The sequence below is a fragment of the Mus caroli genome, chromosome 5 (assembly GCF_900094665.2).
Source record: "Mus caroli chromosome 5, CAROLI_EIJ_v1.1, whole genome shotgun sequence".
NCBI classification, from domain to species: domain Eukaryota; kingdom Metazoa; phylum Chordata; class Mammalia; order Rodentia; family Muridae; genus Mus; species Mus caroli.
Window position 1 is genome coordinate 96,305,242 of NC_034574.1, and position 12,559 is coordinate 96,317,800.

A 12,559-nucleotide genomic window follows, 5' to 3' on the forward strand; every position below is an offset into this window, starting at 1 on the left:
GGCATCTCAGAGCAGGGGTGCGGGGCTTCACAGAGCAGGGATGCAGGACATCACAGAGCAGGGGTGCAGGGCTTCACAGAGCAGGGATGCAGGGCATCTCAGAGCAGGGGTGCGGGGCTTCACAGAGCAGGGATGCAGGGCATCTCAGAGCAGGGGTGCAGGGCATCTCAGAGCAGGTGTGCGGGGCTTCACAGAGCAGGGATGCAGGACATCACAGAGCAGGGATGCAGGGCATCACAGAGCAGGGATGCAAGGCATCTTAGAGCAGGGATACAGGGCATCACAGAGCAGGGATGCAGGAAGTCTTTAAAAGCTTGTAGGTCTGTGGAATAGAACTGAAACTGAAGACAGATTGGTTTCTGTCAAGTGCTACCTGCTCTCCACATGTGTGAGTTCCACCCCATGAATTCAGACAACCTTGGAGTGAAAGTCTGACTTTCACTCCACACTGGTGGCTGTGTCTGCACTGAACAGAGGGTTTATCTTGTCATGATTCCTTGAACAATGCAGTACAGCAACTGTTCATAGAGCATTCAGTATTATAGAGATGTTCATAGTTTATATGTAAATAGCATGGATTTTTTATGTATAGGATTTGAGTAGTCCCAGATCTTGGTGTCCATGGAGGGTTCTCTAACCTCTAGGGACACTGACAGACATTTTTAGTATATAATGATGTACCTGATGGTTAGAGAATTCTGTTTTTATTTTTATTTTTTATTTTTTTTGGTTTTTGAGACAGGGTTTCTCTGTATAGTCCTGGCTGTCCTGGAACTCACTTTGTAGACCAGGCTGGCCTCAAACTCAGAAATCCACCTGCCTCTGCCTCCCAAGTGCTGGGATTAAAGGCGAGCACCACCACTGCCCAGCTCAGTTTCTATCCTTAACCACTTAATACTGTAGAAGAAATGTGTGGACTAGAGTTGCAAAGTGTTTTATTTATAACTTGTCATAACTTTTGGTGGTATAATTTTATTGATAATGAAGATTGTTGGTGTCATAGTTTGATTTCTGTGGTTGATAAAACACCATGGCCAGGAGTAACCTGAGGGTGAAAGCGACTTTTTCCATCCTGCACTTTCAGTTAACTGCCTGTCAATGAGGGTGTCAGGACAGGACCCTGAGACAGGAGCCCAAGCAGACAGCAGATGGAGGAACACTGCTTACAGACTTCTTGCTGAGGTTTTACTCAGCCTGCTTTCTTATATAACCCAGGATTACCTGCCCAGGGGTGGGCCCACATCAGGCAAGAAGTGCTCCACAGGCTTGCCTAGAGTGTAACTTTTAGAGACACTTTTTTTTTTTTTTTTTTGGTTTTTCGAGACAGGGTTTCTCTGTATAGCTCTGGCTGTCCTGGAACTCACTTTGTAGACCAGGCTGGCCTCGAACTCAGATTAAAGGCGTGCGCCACCACGCCCGGCTAGACACTTTTTTTTAAAAGATTTATTCATTTATGTATATGAGTACACTGTAGCTGTTTTCAGACACACCAGAAGAGGGCATCAGATCCCATTACAGATGGTGGTGAGCCAGCATTAGGTTGCTGGGAATTGAACTCAGGACCTCTGGGAGAGCAGTCAGTGCTCTCAACTACTGAGCCATCTCTCCAGCCCAGAGGCTCCCCCCGCCCTCCCAGTTTCGGTTCCCTCTTCCCAGATGATCCCAACTAATGTCAAGTTGCAAAACAAAACAAAGCAAAAAAAAAAAAAAAAACAAAAACAAACTAACCAGGACAACTGGGAAGCCAAGGGAAAATTAGAGAGGAATGTCTTATTATGTCGAAAGCTAGAACCGTTCCTGGGAATGTGATGGGGATGGAGAGGGAGAGGGAACTCCCCCTCCCTAGGCTGTTTTAGTTGGGTAGCCAAAGAGGAAAGTAAACCCTGAGGCTTGCTTTCCTCTGCTCGTGGCCAGGCATTAGGCCCTATTATTTTAGAACAATAACTCAGATCTCCCTTCTTCTACATTACCCAGTTGCATGATTGTGGCTCCCCTGAAGAATCTTGTAAGTACTTGAATACAAACTACCAGAAACCTAGTTGATCAGAAGCCATACCAGGGTCGCAGTGGCTGTGGCTTAGGCTGAAACTGCTTGTTTGATGGAGACAAAGAGACAGGAAGGAGGAAGGGAAAGGAAATGGATGGTTTGACTGCCATAGTTAGGAAATAAAGTATTTTAACTGGGCACATGCCATTCATCCCAGCACTCGGGAGACAGAGGCCAGTGGATCTCTCAGTTCAAGACCAGGCTGGTCTACAGAGTGAGTTCCAGGACAACCAGGGCTACAGAAGAGACCCTGTTTCGAAAAAACAAAGAATGAGATAAACAAACAAACAAAAACAAAATAAAATATTTTATCCTATTTTAGTGGGGAAAAAAAAAAAGATCTATCATATTGGAGTGACAGTTTTCTGCAATTTTTGTTACCAGACTTCTACAACTTCAGTTATAAGTAAAACAAATTCCAAAGCTGATACCATGGTGATCTATACTCACATAAATATTTTCACCAACTAAATCATGTTATAGTTTAAGCTAATTGCTAGGTACAGTAAAACATCAATTTGAAAAAGCAGCATAATTAGCTGCTCATGTACTAATTGGCTTGATTGTCAAACCTTAAAACAAGTGCTCTAACTTGAGGACTTTGCTAACTAGGAATGCTGTGCCTTAAGTAGACTACCGAGAGAAGAGACACTCTCAAAGGAGTTTAGTTCTAATTAAAGAATAAATTCATGGGGCTGTACTGAGTTCAATTCCCAGCAACCACATGGTGGCTCACAACCATCTGTAATGGGATCTCATGACCTCTTCTGGTGTGTCTGAAGACAGCAAAAGCTCACTCATATATAAAAAATAAATAATTCTTTTAAAAAATATTTCATATATCACAAAACTTCATTCTTCTAATTGTATTTTTAATATGACTTGTAGGTAAGAGATGCAAAAATAAAAGAGCAAACTCAGAGCTACCAGACACTGAGAGCACAGCAGTGTGATCTGGTTTTGGAACTTCAGGGACTTGTCTGTGGGGTGTTTTCTGCTTCTCCTGGGGGAGAACACAAGTCAACAGCCGATGGGGAGTGAAGCCGAGGTGTACTGTGCACACTAACTGCCTTTGGGGAGAGGTTCCGTGGTAATGAGGGAACTGTCCCATCCCCAGTAATCCTCAAAGCAGCTTCGTGGGCTCAGGACTGCTTTTCAGATGTGGAAGGAAGGGCACGGATCTATTTGCTCTTGAGACCACAGCGGTGAGATCTGAACATCAGGCTGAGGACTTGGAGGTGACTTCTGCTTCAGTCTGACTCTTGACTAGGTCATACTGTGAGGGAAGTATGCACTACTCAGAGTAATGAAGGTGGGTGGCATTTTAGAAGAATGAGAAGAAGCAGGCAGTTTCTCTGGTGTTTTGTACCCTCATGGATAAGTTTGTGGATTTGGGTGATGTCTTTGATCTGCAACCAAGCACAGGATGGTGTAAGTGCTGGAGACTCACAGGTTTATGGGAGCTTATATGAAATGCTTTTCAGTGACTGGCTATCTCAGCTAACGTCAGATGTCTTGTACGAGGTCATCATAGTGAGTTTGCCTTGTCACAGGTACACTGAGAGCATTTGTAAAGCATTTGTGTTGTTGTAGGTACAATGGGAGCATTAGTGTCACAGGTACACTGAGAGCATGAGTGTCACAGGTACACTGAGAGCATGAGTGTCACAGGTACACTGAGAGAACGAGTGTCACAGGTACACTGAGAGCATGAGTGTCACAGGTATGCTGAGAGCATGAGTGTCACAGGTACACTGAGAGCATTTGTCCAGTTTCATTTTAAGAATGGGAATGTTTATTCCATCCTGTTTCATGTTAGAGAAAGTGACATTTTGAAAGTAGGAACAAAATTTAGGAGCAAATAAGTTCTAGATTTATAATTAATCACCCTGTAGTATGTACTATAATTTCAGAAGATCATAATTTATCACAAAATGCTACTATGAGGAAAGAGGAAGGGAGATAAGGTGGCGGAGGGAGGGGGAGGGAGAAAGGAAGAGGCCTAGATGGTGGCGGAGGATGACAGGAAATGGAGAATAGCTGTCCCAAGCAGTTTTTGTTTCAGTATGAAGTTGAATCAGGAGATTGATTTATACGTTATATGGGTTCTAATGCACATATGAAAAGAACTGAGTATTTAGAGAATCCTGTATTATAAGTAGCTTTATCAAATTCTTCAGTTTTGGACAGTAAGCTCTACATAGATTTTTGTCAGCTACCCTAATAGAACATAGAACCAAGAGGTCTGTAAATTCTCTCCATGAACTGCTTGAACTAGAGCAGGAATGTGCACATGAGATGATTTTATTCTGAATTTCTTCATTAGTCCCTGTTGCCTTTGCAACTGTTTCCTTATACCATGTTTTTAGCCCAATTACAAAATCATCTACCTTTTTATTTTATTTATTTTTGGAGACAAGAGTCTTGCTATGCAACCCAAGATGTCCTTAAACTGCTAAATAGCCCAGGTTGTCCTCAGGCTCATAACGTGCCTGCCCTCCAGCCTCAGCATTCTGAGTGCTGGGATTACAGTCGCACAGTCCAAGGTGGAATTCTAAAGGAAATGGCAGGGCCCAAGAAGAAAGAAGGGCTGTTAAATTGTGATAGGTTTTTAGTTTGAGAGAACACTGAAATGTGCTTGAAGTTGTTTCTTTCCATAGCAAGTTTCTAACTGCACCCCTAGCTGATTGAGCTTGAACAGCAGCTCCTCCCCTGGAATGTTAGTAGTCTCCAGAAAGAACCACGCTGACTGCTGGAGTTGGTTCATATCAGGTTGACTTTTTCATAATAATAGCGTTCTTGGAGTGTGGTCAGCGCACAGCCGAAGCACGGGCTTTAGTGCTCACTCTAAGCTTCTGGAACCTACTTTTTGAATATTCTTTGGCCAACATTCTTTGAAGGATTTTGAAAACATTTGCTTTGAGTTCCTTCCGTTTGGTTGTCAGGAAGTGGGAATTAAAGACTGATTCCAGCCGCAACTCTAAAATCCCCTCACTTGTAGGTTTGCATAAGCCTTTATAATTATTTAAAAATATATTCTGTGGTTTGACTACATTACCTCAAGAATCCAGTACTTAAATGTCATGTATATGTTTTGGAAATTGAAAGCAATGCGTTTTGTGGTCACAATTGCTCCAGATTTATTACATGGCACTTTAAAACCACTTCGAAAACATTTGTGGCATTTCTGTGTGTTTTTGAAAGAGAAAAGTCATGCTGCCACCCCCCCCCCAACACACACTTTATAATTCAATTTCTCCGTATTTGGTACCATTTCTCTGCCAAAATTCTTGCTATTCCCTCTCCAGACTTAATTTCCTGATTGCCTTTGAGTCGGCTCTTTCTCTCTGGAAGACAACCATCCGCCATATTCAAGTGGTCATGTTCCTTTTAAAAGGCTACATGTAGTTAAAAAAAGAAACGTTTTGTCTGTACTATGGTTGAATTTTTTTTCTTTATCCACAGAGCTATCTTTTGTATTATCTGTTTCTCAGATGCTTTATGCGTTCTGTCTTCTGTCTGCTTATGTACCTATTCTGTCTCCCTGGTAGTGCCTTGGAGTCAAGTGGTTAATATGCATTAGTTATTTTATAAACGCATGTAAACAGCAGTTGTGTAAGGCAGAAGTTAAAATACTTCCTTTGTTCCCATGGTAATAGTTGTAGTGACCTTGGCTGTACTGACATTTCAGAGTGATAAGCCTTAAACAATGTTTTAAAATTATTACATTATGTACTTATTTAGTGTTTATTTAATATGTGTGGACATGTGCATGCAGAGAAACAGGTGTGGATCAGAGGGCAACATTCAAGAGTCTGTTCTCTCTCTCTCCACCATGAAACTGAGATGGAGCCCAGCTCCAGGCTTGGTAACAAGTGCCTTTACCTGCTGAGCTATCTCACCTGCTCAGTAATGGATTTTTAAAATTTAGTTTTCCTGCCTTGGCCCCCTCCCACCTACCCCTGGCCCTACGCTAGCAGTGGCTTGCTTTATCTTCAGTCCTTTTGAGTTTAGTCTAGTACTGAAGACAGAGCAGAGCTGGTCTCTGGTCATGGCCTGTGGTCAGAGATGCAGAGAATGAGGAGAGCAAGCCCTCTTCTGCTGTGTGTGGAACCCAGCATCAGGATAGCAAGACAGCACGTACACTTTTGGGTAGTATTCATGTGTCTGTGTTAGTTAAGCTAGTTAGTTAAGTTAATTAGTTAGTTAGTTGAAGAGGCTTAGGTAAGATCACAACGCATTGTTTTCAAGTATGAAGATTTCAGAAAATAAATAACAATATTATTTTAAAATAGAATTGGCCCTGAGGATTAGACTCCCAGGCTCCCAGTTCATGTTCAAATCCAGGTACTGTGGAGCTGGACAGAAAGGCCGCTGTGAAGGATGTTTTAATGAACTGTGTTAGGAGTGTGACAACACCTGTCCAGAACTGCTGGAGAAAGGCGGAGAAGGAACAGAGCCTGTGGTAGGAAGACCCCAAGACTCAGACCTAGATCTTCAATTTCTGTCTTAATGTATAGGATCACTGATCAAATCTCATGACTTTCAGTTCCACCCTTTATCCCAAGAAACGTCTATCCAGCCCTGACTCTGCCTCACGCTTCAAATCCAACTGCCTACCTGAAGTTTCCATTTGAACGTACGTAGCCTTGACGTTAGTAAGTCCACAGGAAAGGTGGGCCATTTTCCCAGGCCCCACTGCACAGCCTCTCACCTGTCTCTCTTCTATTAAGGTTGAGTACACCATTTCTCAGTCACTCGATGCCAAACCGTAGCATCACCCATACTCGGCTCCTTCTCTTTAATCTTGGAGGAATGTCTGTTATCACAACCTCTGAAATACATTCCATGCTTGTGCCCTGCTGCTGCCAGCCTGACTTCAGGGCTCCTTGCACATATTGGTGCATTGGCTCCAGCCACTGGCGGCCTGTTCCCCAAGTGGGTAATCTGAAGGGAACTTACACTGCTTTAATAGTGTCTCCAGCACCTCAAGGTTCTGAGTAACATCCTAGCCTTGTTTAAATCATCTTCTAACTGGACTATATGCTGATTGTTCACACCAGAGAGAAAGCTTTTAACAACAACAAAATGTGTACAGCGGCTTGTATTTATTTTTTATTTTTAAACTACATTTTATTTATTTTTGTGTTTATATGTATATGTAGAGCTTGCCTGTGCCACAGCCCGTGTTAGGAGGTCAGAGGATAACTTGTAGAAGTTGATTCTCCCCCTCTCCCAGGTGGAACCCAGGGAGTCAGCTCAGTTTGTCAGACTTGACGGTGAGGGTCTTTACTCAGTGAGCCATCTCACTGGCCTTAATTTTTGTTTAATCTAGATGTAAATATTTGTGAAAGGCAACAATATATGCAGATTGACCCGTTGTTTGGGTGCTGAGACCCCGAGTTTAGATTCCCAGCAGCCATGTGAGAGAACAAGCATGCAGCATGCACCTGTAATACCAGCACGACAGGAGAGCCCTGAGTGGACTGGCCAGCCCTCCCAGCCAGTCTGTGGGCTCCAAGCTCACAGAGAGACACCGTTCACAAGTTAAGGTGGAGAGAGGCACAAAGGAAGACATCTGCTTCTGCTCCAGTCCCCATGTAACCTAACCACATCCCCAAAACAAATGCTCTTAGTCCTCTGGTGTGTCATCCACAAATAAGCAACGGGAAGGTCAGGGAACTGGGACTTTATACATAAGAGCTGTACATGTACAGACAGTGTCTGGAAATGGTAGTTTCCACTGAGTGCTCAAAAGAATCCTTGATGAGAAAGTCCTGGGCCTTCTCCATTTCCATGTATCAGTATAAAATCAGGGTTAGCGTGTGTGAGCAGTTCCTAAGACCTGCCTTCCAGATGTGTAGTGATGACGCCAAATAAGGCCATGACTGTGAACAGTGACCGTGGCTGTATGTGGGTGACATCTATGCACAGGTGACATCCACTCGCATGCCATATTAGCTCTGTGTATGAAACTGTATACTGATGTCTGCAGTTAGGCTGGGATATCTCTTGAGGTGATTATAGATTCTTTGATTCCTAATCTTAAGAGATTATCCTTTCTTCTTTTGGCTTGGTGCACATACAACCAGTGAGCATTGCTGACCCTGCTGCGCTGGGCTTCATCATCTCTCCATGGTCGCTGCTGTTGCTGCCATCGGGCAGTGTGTCCTTTACGGATGAAAATGTCTCCAATCAGGACCTTCGAGCATTCACCGCGCCGGAGGTTCTTCAGAGCCATTCTCTGACTTCTCTCTCAGATGTAGAAAAGGTAAGGCTCAAGGCTTCTGTTTTATTTTCATTCTGTTTCTGATGTTTTATAGAAGTCAGGCAGGTCAAAACAATGGGCTGCCCTTACACAGTTCATGGAAAAATTTCTTTGAATGACTATATGTTTTAAGATTATATATATATTATATATAATTCAGAATTTTTAAGATGTTTTTAAGATTTTAAACCATGTTTTAAGATTTTATCAGAATTCAGCATTTGTATATGTTTAAAATTCAGAGTAATTCCAGGAAAACATATTGACCTAGGAAAAAATACTTTAAAAGGTGAATCATTATTAATTTGTATTTACAAGTAGTTATTAATTGCCTGCTATATATAAAGCAGCGCTTGGGGGAAAACTCAAGAGCTCGAGGTGTAGCTCTTGAGAGACAGCCCGCACTGCGTGAGGTCAGGCCACACTCAGTGTCCACAACAGCGGACATATGTGCAAGCATACTGTAATGTCTCTTAAGATGACTAGTATATACATCTTTACCTTATTTTCACAGTATGCATCCATTAAGTACCCTATACAGTTCACTCGTGCATGTAGTTTTAAAAGATGTGGTACGGTAAATGCAAGCTACTTAAATTAACTCTGTGAGGTTTCTGGTTTAAATTAATCCTGAGTGCCTACAGACCAATGAAGTGGCACACTGAGGTGTGAGCAGGCACTTGAGGGAGAGGGTGTCCCTAAGCATTCGCCCTCTTAAATGGGTGCAGCGACTTCGGGGAGAGATAAAAGAACCACGACATTACCGTGAATATCTCTTCAAAATTGTAAGAGAATCTCACCCTTTAGTTTTCAATAATTTTTGTAGCTATCTATAAATTTGCTCAATAAAAGTTTCAGGTCCATGCTGGGGATACAGTTCCATCAATGGGGGCCTGCTTAGCACTTCTGAGGTCTTGGTTTAATTCTCAGCTTGACATAAGCAGGTATAACAGAGCACACCTGTAACCCCAGTACATGGAGTTAGAGGCAGGAGGCTCAGAAACTCAGTGTCGTCTTCAGGTACATTGTAAGTCTAGCCTAAAGCTAGCCTGAGCTACACGAGACCCTTCCTTCTAAACAACAACAACAACCTCCCAAATAACAGTTAATAAAAAAGAGGCCAAGAAATTGAATGAGAACAAAGAAGATATATTAGACCATAACAAGGGGGACATGATGTTATATTATAATCTCAAAAATAAAAAAGTATTAGTAACAATAAAAACAAAACCAAATAAAATTTTCCAAGTAGGTAAAAACTGCCGTGTATTAGGGATCACACCTCAAACCCTGGCTGCTGTGTGCTCTGCACTGAGTGGCCAGTGCTGGGGATAAGGGGGTGTGGGAAGGTGAAGCTTGTGAGACTAACTCAAACATCTCCCTTGTTTTTTACTTCAGTTTTAATGCAAAACAGAGGTAGATGTCGTAGGATTTTATTGCTGTGAAGAGATACCATTACCAAGGCAACTCTCTTAACAAAGGAAAACATTTAATTGGGGCTGCCATACACTTTCAGAGGTTTAGTCCATTATCATCACGGAGGGAAGCATGGCAGCACGCAGTTAGACATGGTGTTGGAGAAGGAGTTGAGAGTTTTATATCTTGATCCGCAGGCAGCAGAAGGAGACTTTATGTTATAATGGGCATAGCTTGAGCATATGAGACCACAAAGTCCCCGCCTCCACAGTGATTCATTTCCTCCAATAAGGCCACGCATCCTAATAGTACCCTCCCTATGGGCCAAGACTCAAACACCTGAGTGTATGGGGGCCATCCCTACTCAAACCACCTCATTCTACTCCCCAGCCCCCATAGGCTGTGGCTATAACATAATTAAAATGCATTCCATCCAACTTCAGAAGTTCCCATGGTCTAGTCTCAAACCTGTTTTAAAATCTAAAGTTCACAGTCTCAAATTTTGAGATTCATGCAATCTCTTAACTGTAATCCTCTTAAAGTCAAATAAAAAAGCAGACCATATATTTCCAACATAAAATGGCACAGGAGATATATATATTCTCATTCCAAAATGGATTAAAGGAAGATTTTATAGAAATAATAACCGCCCCCCCCCCAAAAAAAAAAGGACCCAAACCAGCTGGGATTCTCCAGACTCTGCATCTCCATGTTTCATGTCAAATGCTCTTCAGATCTCCAACTCCTTTCATCTTTGTTGACTACAACACACTTCTCTTGGGCTGTTCCCACTTTCTGTTAGCAGCTTTCCTGAGCAGGCATCCCATGACTCTGGCATCTCCAACATCCTGGGGTCTCCAGGACAATCCAGGCTTCACCTTCACAGCCTCACACAATGCCCTCTCTGGGCCTCCATGCAGGAACACATGTACAACATGCTTGTCTCAGCAGCTCTCCTTAGTCATGGAGAACCCCCTTAGTCTAGAAAACCCTTTGCTTCTTTCCTCATCTCTAAAGCCAGAATCCCGTGGCTGAAGCTGCTAGGTTCTGCAGCTTGCTGGGGATGGAGTATTGCCCCTTGTTCAGTTATGTCTTCACCAGCTTTCTATTTTTAGTGGTTCCCTTCACTGCCTGAGCTTAGATGTCCTGAAACTTGCTCTGCATGCCTGTCTCCTAAGTGCTAGGATTAAAGGTGTATAGCACCACACCTGGACCTAAATTGTTCTTTAATTCCTTTTCACAAGATGGATGGAAGTTTAGCGGGGTGGGATCTTGCCTGAGGTCACCACTCCACATCTTTAGTCTGTTTATCTCATTAAATGCTGGATTCAGTTTCATTCCACTTCCTGGTGCCCCTTTTCTCCTTGAATCATAAATTTTGTATTCTTTCTTGTTTAGCTTGCTCTGTTTCACAAAAATATGCTTCATAAGAGTGAACCACAGGACAGAGTCTATGCTAGGCTGTTTTGAGATTTTTGCCAATGTAATTAAATCTCTCCACTTTAGTCTCAGGTAGACTCTTTGGACAAGGGCAAAAAGCAGCCACATTCTTCACCAAAATCTCACAAGAATGATCTCTAGGCAACATATCAAAATTCTCCTTTGAAACCTCTTGAGCCAGGCCCCCACAGTTCAAATCACCCTCAGTACCACTGTTTTCAATGTTTCTACTAGTACGGTCCATTAAGCAGTTCTTAAAGCAATCTACTGCTTTCCTAACCCCAAATCCCCAAGTCCACATACCTCCAAGTAAAAGCATGGGTAGGCCTATCATGGCAATACCCTAGTCCCAGTACCAACTCTGTTGTAGTTAGAGTTTTATTGCTGTGATGAGACACCATAACCAAGGGAACTCTTACAAAGTAAAAGACTTGAGATTGGCTTACAGTTTCAGAGGTTTAGTCTGTTACCATCCTGGCACAGAGGGAAGCATGGCAGCACACAGGCAGATATGGTGATGGAGAAGGAGCATCTTGATCAGCAGGCAGCAGAAGGACACTGTGTGCCATAGTAGGCATAGCTTCAGCATGTAAGACCTCAAAGTCCCTGTCCCCACAGTGACATAACTTCCTCCAACAAGGCCACACCTCCCAATAGTGCCGCTCCTTATGGGCCAATTATTCAAACACATAGGTCTGTGGTGGTCATACCTATTCAAACCACCACAACAGGGCCTGTTGCTTGGTCTGTTTATTTGTTTGTTTAAGCCTCATCTGCTTCAGTTTACATGCTGATCAAGGGAAGAACTGTTTTGCTTTTTTTTTTTTTTTTTTTAACCATCACTTTCCTGAACTCTTTATAAAAAACTCTCTACGCTTTGTGATGTGTGAATCTCCATAGCTACAGATTCAGAGATCTCGGATTGAAAATATTCAGGTGAACGGCACATGTAGGTTCTTCCTTCTTGTTTTTTAAACAGTACAGTGTATCATCCACATATTTCGCCTTTATGACTTTTTCCCTTTTACTGGGTAACCTTCTACTCCTTAATATAGTTACTACGAAATAAAAAAAAAAAAACAGAAGTAAGGAAGGATGTAGAAGGCCTAATTACCATGTGATTCTTCAGAATTTCAAAGATACATGCATACACCCATACCTACTGTACATGGTGTGTACTCTTATCAGTCGTGAACATTATGTACCCAGTAGAAGCAATATGAAAACTTGGCTCATGCTACAGCATGAACCTTGATAACTTTTTATTTTTTATTTTTTTATTTTTTTAAATTTTTTTTTTAAAGATTTATTTATTTATTATATGTAAGTACACTGTAGCTGTCTTCAGACACTCCAGAAGAGGGCGCCAGATCTCGTTACGGATGGTT

The 12,559-nt window shown here is 42.4% G+C and overlaps 1 protein-coding gene across 1 annotated transcript in view; it reads left to right on the forward strand.

The window, feature by feature from the left end:
* Ptpn13 (protein tyrosine phosphatase non-receptor type 13) overlaps nucleotides 1–12,559 on the forward strand; it is a 176,285-nt gene that overhangs the window by 46,135 nt on the left and 117,591 nt on the right. The window contains exon 3 of the mRNA XM_021162112.2: nucleotides 8,140–8,318. Within this exon, the coding sequence (XP_021017771.1) occupies nucleotides 8,140–8,318 (179 nt within the window). The remainder of the gene's footprint in view (nucleotides 1–8,139; nucleotides 8,319–12,559) is intronic.